General features: G+C 65.5%; 4 protein-coding genes across 4 annotated transcripts; 2 read left to right on the forward strand and 2 right to left on the reverse strand.

Annotated features, from left to right (window-relative positions):
* Positions 1-465: 465 nt before the first annotated feature.
* On the reverse strand, positions 466-2802 carry CCDC137 (coiled-coil domain containing 137). The gene is made up of 6 exons (XM_064676180.1): positions 2496-2802; positions 1942-2072; positions 1565-1766; positions 1211-1293; positions 998-1077; positions 466-859 (listed from the first exon to the last, which is right to left on the reverse strand). Exons 1-6 carry the CDS (start codon positions 2750-2752, stop codon positions 644-646), a joined length of 969 nt encoding a protein of 322 aa, XP_064532250.1. The 5' UTR covers positions 2753-2802; the 3' UTR covers positions 466-643.
* Positions 2803-2870: 68 nt separating this feature from the next.
* On the forward strand, positions 2871-4716 carry OXLD1 (oxidoreductase like domain containing 1). The gene is made up of 2 exons (XM_064676189.1): positions 2871-2960; positions 3456-4716. The coding sequence occupies exons 1-2, from the start codon at positions 2916-2918 to the stop codon at positions 3834-3836; spliced, it is 426 nt and encodes a 141-aa protein (XP_064532259.1). The 5' UTR covers positions 2871-2915; the 3' UTR covers positions 3837-4716.
* PDE6G (phosphodiesterase 6G) lies at positions 3488-6471 on the forward strand. The gene is made up of 5 exons (XM_064676188.1): positions 3488-3615; positions 5132-5220; positions 5839-6069; positions 6145-6185; positions 6281-6471. The coding sequence occupies exons 1-5, from the start codon at positions 3613-3615 to the stop codon at positions 6355-6357; spliced, it is 441 nt and encodes a 146-aa protein (XP_064532258.1). The 5' UTR covers positions 3488-3612; the 3' UTR covers positions 6358-6471.
* Positions 6472-6916: 445 nt separating this feature from the next.
* Positions 6917-8652, reverse strand: TSPAN10 (tetraspanin 10). The gene is made up of 3 exons (XM_064676181.1): positions 8281-8652; positions 7333-7925; positions 6917-7239 (listed from the first exon to the last, which is right to left on the reverse strand). Exons 1-3 carry the CDS (start codon positions 8341-8343, stop codon positions 6933-6935), a joined length of 963 nt encoding a protein of 320 aa, XP_064532251.1. The 5' UTR covers positions 8344-8652; the 3' UTR covers positions 6917-6932.
* Between the last annotated feature and the right edge of the window lie 38 nt (positions 8653-8690).

The raw sequence follows: 8690 nt of genomic DNA on the forward strand, positions 1-8690 counted from the left end.
GCTGGTGGGCATCGCACGGATGGGGCGGGTGGCACGGTGGGGGTGTGGGTGCAGTGGTGGGGATGTGGCAGCACACCTGGCACCGGGGTCATCAGGGGTCTGCCAGGGCCAGGGGGGCACACAGGCAGCGGTGCCGAGGGCAGGGGTGGCACGGCCGCAGACCAGGGGCTCCACAGTGCCATGAGCGGTGACACCACAGGGAGGTGACACTGTGCAGGTAAGCCCTGGGGGATGCTCCATGTCCTCAGCACTGCCTTGCTTTCCTCCCCCTGAGGACTGGAGCTGGAGGGGTCATGGCCAGGCACTGGGGTCTCCTCAAGGCTGAGCAACGAGGGTCCTGCCCTCACCAGAGCCCTGCCAGGGCCAGCCTGTGGTGACAGTGACATGCCTGGCACTGCCATCTGCCTGCACAGCAGTGTCCTTTAGGAACTCGGGCAGGGCCGTAGCACAGACATGCTCACGCCATCAGCTCCCACTGGCACTTTTACTCCAAGCAGGTCCATGGTACCGCAGGGACCCCACTCCGGGGAGTCCGTGGGAGTCTCAGAGCTCAGCAGCAACAGGAGAGCATCACAGCAATGTCCCCTTCGAGTCCCGGGGTCTCTGCAGAGGGACCAGGAATGCACAGCCCCTCCGGGTGGGCTCAGTGCGGGGCCCTGTGCCCAGCCTGGGAACGTTCCCGCTGGAGCTGTTTCCGCCTCTGGATGTCCCTGTAGGCCTGGATGACCCGCGCCCGCTCCTCCTCCACGATGCGTCGGCGAGCCATGGACATCACTGGGGACACTGGGGACACTGGGGACACGGGGGATGCCTGGTTCCGGCCCAGCCGAGGTGTCAGGAGGAGCCGCTTCCGTCCAGCCTGTGAGCAGAGCCGGGACAGCTCAGGGATGAAGGATGAGACACCAGGACCGCGCTGCCAGGAGCTGCCACCGAGCCACTGAGGCCACCCCAGCCCTGCAGGTACCCGGGGGGGGTGGCACTGTCCCCCAGAGCTCACCTGCTCGGCAGGACCCCGTCCCCGGGGCCGTGAGGTGATGGTGGGTGGCTGTGTCACCACCTCCCCAAACGCCACCGTGTCTGTGGGGAAACCAGAGCCAGAGTCAGGTCAGAGCCCCTGGGGATGTGCAAATCTGGCTTCCCAATCCCCTCCCTCCATGTGCTTGCCCCCCAGGGCTGGGGGTCACTCCAGCCCACCCTGCTCCAGCCCCACCTTGGAACAGGCTCTTCTCCAGCATGTCTGCCTTCTTCTCCTCCTTCTTCTTCCGAGCTTTTTCCAGCTTCTTTTTCTGAAACCTGAGGAGCCTTGTTGTGGCCAGGGCTTGGGAGCAAGGAGGTGAGTCCCTACCCCACAGGAGCCACTCAAATCCCACAGCTCGCCCCCCAGGAGGGTGAAGCAGGCTTGTGGCTCCATTCCCAGAGATCCAAATCCATGGAGAGGGGGCCCACAACCCCCCACCTGCCCCACCAGCCACTGCCAATGCCAGACCTGCCCTGCAGAACTGAGCAGGGGGACAGGCCACAGGCCTGGGCTGGCCCCATCCGGCCCCCATGGCCTTGCTCTCACTCTTTTTTCCTCTGGGACTTCTCTGGGGCTGTTTCCTCCCGCTCAGGCTCCCGCTGGAGCTGGTTCTCAGTGAGGAACAGGACGTGCTGCACCTCCTGCTCCATGCGGCAGATGTAGGAACGCTCCGACTCCCCCTTCCCCCTCCGGAACCTGGGCACCGGGATGTCCCCCTTGGATTTGGGCTTCTGCTGCTGCTTCTTCTCTAGGAGAGACGGGGGACATTACTGCAGCAGTGACACCCCAGGGTCCCTCCTGCTGCCAGGGCAGGGCTAAGACATCACCAGAGGGACAAGGAGCTCCCATGGCAGATTCCAGCTCTGCCATGGGCTCCTGGGCCAGGCCCTGGGCCACCTGCTTGGGCCACCTCCATGTCCCACCTGCTGCCTTCCTCTTCCCCTGGCCCAGGCGTTTCATGGCCTCGCGGCTCTGCATGATCTCCCGCAGGCGGAACGGGATCTCCTGCTCCTCGGGGTGCTTGGGTTTCATGTTGTCCACCTTCCTCTCCTTCCTGCAGGGAATGAGCACAGTGAGAGGCCTGCAGGGAAGTACCAGGAGCTGGAGGCTGGGACTTCGGGACATGGGCATGGCAGGACAGCAGGACTCGGGGGATGGAACCCCAGGACACAGGCACTGGGACACCGGGATGGCGGGACCCGGACACTGAGACACCGGGACCTGGGCATGGCAGGAGACCAGGATCCAGGTATGGAAAGACATCAGGACTCGGGCACAGCAAGACACTGGAACCCAGGCATGGGGAGAGATCAGGACCAGGCACGAGGAAACATCGGGAACCGGGCACGGGGAGAGATCAGGACCCAGAGATCAGCCTTCGAGTGTGGGACCCCCGTCAGGGCCCACCCGCGCCCCGAGACCCCCCCTGGGGTCCATGTCCCAGGCACGATCCCGACCGGATCCCGCGGGCACTGACCTGCTGCGCCGCGGAATGGCCTGTCCATGTTCCGATCTCGGTCCCGCTTTCTGTCCCGGTCCTGGTTTCTGTCCTGGTCTCTGTCCCAGTCCCGGTTTCTGTCCCTGTCCAGGTCCTGGTCCCCGGCCCTGTTTCAACCCCGATCCCGGTCTCTGTCCCTGTTTCTGCCCCGATCCCGGTCTCTGTCCCTGTTTGTGTCCCGGTCCCGGTCTCTGCCGCGGTCCCCGGGCGAGTCCCGGTCCCGGTCCCCGGGCCATGTCCCCGCCGCTCCTCACGTGGCCGCTCCGCCGCCACTTCCGGATTCGCGGTCCCGCCCTCTGCTCCTTATTGGTCACTCCCTCCCCTTAACTCCCACCCCTTTGGCCGTGCCGGGCGGCCATTGGCTGAGGGAGCTGTCACTCGTGCAAGGGGCGGGGCCGGATGCTGCTGCGGGGGGCGCGGGGCCTGGCGGGGCCGCGCCGGGGGGTGAGCGGGGAAAGGAGGGACGGGGGGGACGCGGGGGGACAACGCGGTGCTGGGGACGGGGGGGGGACACGACGAGTCCGGGGGGGACACAAGGGGGTGCTGGGGATGAGATGTGGGGGGACACGGGGGTGCTGGGGGGTCACAGGAGGGGCTGGGGATAGGATGGGGGCTGAGGGGGGGAGAAGATGCTGGGGGGGAATGAGAGGACAAGGGGGGAATGGGGCATGGTGGTGAGCGAGGGACTGAGGAGGGACAAGGGGGTGTTGGGCCAGGGGGGCTATGGGAAGACCAAGGGCGTGCTGGGGGGGGGGGTGTCTGGGGATTATGGGGGAAAATATGAGGGGTCTCAGGGGGGACAGAGGGAGCTGCTAGGGGGTGCTGGTGGTGGGAGGGGGGTCCCGGGGCCGAGTTGGGGGTGCAGCAGCCAGGGCTGCCCCCTCACACCCCGTGTCCCCCAGACTGGCATCAGCAATGAGGGGGGTCTTGTTTTTGCAGCCCCCAAACAGCGCCGGGGGAGTGCCCAGAGAAGGGACCCCGCACCCCCACCCCACCAACATCTCCAGCCTCCGGGAGCTCTCAGACACGCCGGGAAAGGGCAGCAGCTCCTCGGACACCCCAGGGAGGGACGGCAGCATAGACACCCCCGGTGGCAATGGTGGGGTCCCTCCTGCAGACCCCCCGGTCCCCCCCCCGCCCACACACTGCTGCGGGACCGGCTGCCCCAACTGTGTGTGGGTGGGGTACGTGGAGGAGCTGCTGGAGCGGCACCGGGATGGGGGAGCCCGGGCCCTGGAGGCTGTGGAGCAGCACGTGGAGGACGAAAACATCAAAATGATCCTCAGGATGGAGATCAGGCTGCGCTCCAAGAAGGACTGAGCCCCCCCAGGTCCCCCAAAGTGGCAGGGGACAGCCCCAGGGCCGCTGCTCCAGGCTGGGTGGAGGGGTCTGGTCTGGGATCATTTATAGTGTTTGTTGGTGTGTGCTGAGCACGGGATCCCAGGGGTGTCACTCCAGGCCGTGTCACCTCCCACCACAGAGGATCCTGCCCTTGGGGACAGGCAGCAGCTCAGGCCTGTCCTGAGCCCTGGATTTCCCAGGAGCTGGATGCTGTTCCCCCGCCCCGGGATGGCAAATCCCTGCCAAGGGCAGGCTGGGTGGCCCCTCACACCCAGCCCTCCTCCTCCTCCTCACGCTCCTGGATGGAATTTAAGCACCTTGAGGGGATTTTAAGCACCTTGGATTTTAAGCACCTTGTCCGTGCCCTGGTGGGGAGGGCTGTGCTGGACCCCTCCCCATAAGCCTCTTAGGGGCTTCTCCATGGGAAGGGCCTGTGAGAGGCAGCGTGTGGCCCCAAGCACGTGGGAAGCAGCAGCCTCATGTCAAGGACACTGTCCCCGTCCCTGGTGTCACATCCTGCTCTCCATGGTGCCTTTTCTTCCTTGATTCCTTCTGCCTCTGTCTTAAAACCCCTAAACTTGGCACAGCGCCCCTCTCCTCCATCCTGAGGGACTCACAGCTATGAGGACCCCCACGGACCCCCCCATCATCCCAGGATGAGCTCCCCAAGGACCCACCAAGCCCTTGAGTGTCTCCCGCTAATGAACCCAAATTAACAGCCGGGCCCTGCTCTCTGCCACGGAAGTAGCTTGTTCTCCATGGAAAACACTCCTGGATCCCCTCTAATCCTATTTGCTGGAGCCCAACTAATTGCAGTTAGTGGCGGGGGCTGAAGTTCAATTAAAGTGTGCTGAGATTATTCCGTTTTTAATTGCTTTAGTGCTGGATTAGGGAAGCTTTGGAGCGACACCGGCCGTGGGCAGGGGCTGCCGGACCCTCTCCAGCCGGATTGTGTCCTGTGGTGGCACCAACAGGGATGGTGCTGGGAGGGCACCCCCTGTGCCAGGACCCCCACCTGGACCAGGAGGGAGACTGGGATGGGGGTCCCATCCCTCCTGCTGGGAGCGAGGGGCGCTGAGGGAATCTCTTGGGGAATGGGGGATCCCCCAGGGGAGGAGGTGGGATCACCCTGTGTGGGATCTGCTGCCCAGCTGGGCACAGCCTGTCCCACCGGCACTAATCCCAACACCCCCTCCCCACCCAGGGCGGGGGAAGGACACCGGATTACCCCTTGGGAGAGAAGGGAGCTAAATAATCCTATTACCCCCAGGCAGGATAAATCTCCCTCCCGAAAAGCCCCCCAGAGCATCTCCGGGCTGTGGGACGGAGGGAGCAGTGCTGGCCTCGGGAACCGTGGGACTGTGTGAGTCAGGGGTTCCTGGGATGGGATGGGACACGGGGGTGCTTTGCTGCTATTCCTGCATTCAGGAATATCATTCAGGAACATCCAGGCATCTCCTTGGGTCAGATCCTTCCTCCCAGGCCTGTGCCCAGCTCCTGAGCTCTGCAGTGGGGCTGAACCCCTTGTGCCAGAGCCAAGTCTTGTGCTGCAGAATTCCTGCTCCTGGTGCCTGGAGGGGGGATGGAGCCCATGGGCCATCCTCTGCTCCCCCTGCCCAGCCTGGGGTGCCCACTACCCCTAAACCACAGTGCTGCCCACCACGGCACAGACCCCAGGGTGAGCTGTGGGGAGGGAGTCCTGGCAGTGCCATGGGTGGTCTCAGGTGTCAAATCCATGCTGGGATGTGGTGCACGGGATGAAGGAACAACCCCAGTGGGTGGCAGCAGGTCTAGTGCTCCCCCAGGACACCCTTCTCTGCCTTTGGAGAAAGGGGATTAGCGGGATGAGCTGGGCTGAGGCAGTGTTGAGGGGAGGGGGCTCCTCAGAGCCAATCAGGGAGAATGGTGGGAATGGGGGCACAGGGTGGGAATGGGGGCACAGGGTGGGAGGAGAAGCTGGTGCCCCCCATTCCCCCTCCAGCAGGTGCAAGCAGCTGTCCCGTGCCAGCGCCGGATCCGCAGGGAACGCCGTGAGCTGGGGCTGGCTGCCAGCCCCCCCCAGAGCCATGAGCCTGGAGCCCCCCAAGCTGGAGGTGAAATCGGCCACGAGGGTGACCGGGGGTCCCGCCACCCCCCGCAAAGGACCGCCCAAGTTCAAGCAGAGGCAGACGAGGCAGTTCAAAAGCAAACCCCCCAAAAAGGGGGTGCAGGGGTGAGTGGGGACAGGCCCTGGGGTGGTGGGGGGGCTACCTGGGGGTCAGGCCAGACACTCCCTCTCTCCCTGCAGGTTCGGTGACGACATCCCAGGCATGGAAGGGCTGGGAACAGGTATGGGGGTCCCTTCCCCTCTTTGGCAGCGGGGGGTCAGGGGCTGGGGGGGGGGGTGTTACCCCACCACAACCTCTGTCCTCTCCTCCCCCCAGACATCACTGTCATCTGTCCCTGGGAGGCCTTCAGCCACCTGGAGCTGCACGAGCTGGCTCAGTACGGCATCATCTAGGACTGGGGCAGGCCTGGCTGGGTCACCTGCCCCATAGTGCTGTGTAGGTAGAGGCTTCTCCATCTGTACAGTGGGGCTCTGCTTGGAAAAATTAAATCCTGAACCCCCAAACGAGCGCAGGAGTCATGTCGCCATCTGGGGAGGCGGGGGGAAAGTGTCTCCCCACGGCATGGGGAGATAAACAGGACAGAGGTGGGGTTCAGGTGAATGGCAGGGTTTGTTTTGGGCTGGGCCAGCCCCCCCACATATCCCTAAATCCCCAGTGTCCCCCCCCCCAGGCACAATGTCCCCCAGCACCCTCAGAGGCCACACTGGTGGTGATAGTGAGATGGACAGGACACGGATGTGTTCAGGCATCTGACAAGGTTTATTTGAGGCTGGACCAGCCCCCCACATATCCCAACCCCCCGATGCCTTCACTCCCACACCCAGAAAGCCACGATGTCCCTGAGTGCCCTTCAGTGCCATGGAGCCTCCCACAGACTCCACCAGCGGGATGAACAAGGACACGGATGGGTTCAGGATTCTGACACGGTCCATTTTGGGCTGGACCAACCCCCTGCATCCCCTACCCATCATCCCCACACCCGGAAAGCCGCCACATCCCTGAGCACCCTCAGTGCCATGAGGGCACCCACGGCCTCCACCAGCACCAGGGCGGCGGCGCCGGCGGCGATGGCCCCGGCCTGGCCCCTCAGCCACGCGCCCAGCGCGGCCCCGCAGCCCCCCACGTGCACCACGGCGCCCGCCGCCGCCGCCCCCAGCGCCAGCACCCCGAAGCCACACTGGGCATTGGGCACGGAGCCGCTGTCCAGAGGGTCCTGGCAGCATGAGGCCGGCACGCCGCACGCCTGCACCCCCGGGGCGCTGCAGTTGAAGTACCTGTGGGGGGAACATGGGGAGATGTGGGTCCACACACGTTTGGGGGGCAGGGATAGGGTCTCCCCCCAACTCACCCCCACAGCCCCCACTCACGGGTTGCTCTCCCAGTCGCGGTAGGACCTGAGGCCGCAGCACTGGAGGCTCCTCTGCACCTCATCCACCAGGAACTGCAGGTCGGGGTCCTCCTGGTAGCGCAGGAGGCAGAGCAGCAGCAGGTCCCGCAGCCCGTCCCGCAGCCGCCGCCGCGCCAGCAGCACCAGGAGCCCCCCCAGCACCTCCAGCCCCGCAAAAGCCAGCAGGGCCCCCAGGAAGAAGCGGAGCAGGCAGGGGCTGGCACGGAGGGCGCCCAGGCAGCCGGCCAGGGACACGGCACTGGCCCCCAGCCCCCCCAGCACGAAGAGCAGCATGGGGTCTGAGCCTAGGGGTGCCCCATGCTCCCCCCCGGGCAGGGCAGCCTTGGCCAGCAGCCCCCAGACCCCCACAGCCAGGAGCAGCAGCCCCAGCAGGAGGAAGAGGAGGTTCCAGAGGAAGGCCAGGTAGCGCACACAGCAGCTGAAGGTGCTGGGTTTGGGGGGCACGGGGCACCATAACCCGGGGTCCTGCTCAGCCGTGTCCCCAGGCAGTGAGACACCGTCAGCATCGTCATCGGAGCAGGAGGAGTAGGGCAGCTCCACCAGCCTGGACACCTGCACGGACAGAGGAGCCACTCACAGCCCCCCAGAAACATCCCCACATGCCCCTGTTCCACAGCCCCCAGAAACATCCCCCTGTGCCCCTGTTCCACAGCCAGACTGTCACAGGCTCCTGGGGTCACCCTGCACCCCTTTGCTGAGCCCCCCCATGCAGGGTACCCCATCCCTGCTCTCACGGGGATCTGAGCACAGGGATGCACCCCAGAGCCCCTGCCCCGACAGGGACCCCCAGATCCATCCCTGTGGAGGCCCCCAGGGATGCGGGATGCAGCACCCAGGGGTCGGGGGGGGGATGTGGGGGACACAGGAAGGGGGTCCCGTGGGAGGGGAGTGGGGACCCTGGCGTTACCTGGGGCAGCAGCCGGGTGCTCTCCCCGTGGGGCTGGGACAGCCGGGCTCTGCTCAGCGCCATCGCCTCGTGCCCAAACCCCAGTCACACTCCCATCATGTGAGGGGCTGCGGGCGGGCTTAAATGGGGCTGTGGGTGCCGCCCCGCAGCTGGGCACGATCCCCACCCCCCCAGCAGGATCAGATTCCCCCGCACCCCCACAGCTGGACACGATCCCCCCCCCGCCCCACAGGACCGGGGGGGCCCCCTCCGAGGGCACTGCTTGCATGCGGAACTAAACAGCGGGCGGTGCGTCTCGGGGGGACATCTGTGTGTGTAGCACCGAGGCAGCACGGGGGACTGATTTAGCGGTGACACCGAGGCGGCATGGGGGAACCGCTGCGGTTGCACGCGGGGTAGGAACCTTAGTG

Source organism: Pseudopipra pipra, chromosome 19, assembly GCF_036250125.1.
Source record: "Pseudopipra pipra isolate bDixPip1 chromosome 19, bDixPip1.hap1, whole genome shotgun sequence".
Lineage (NCBI taxonomy): Eukaryota > Metazoa > Chordata > Aves > Passeriformes > Pipridae > Pseudopipra > Pseudopipra pipra.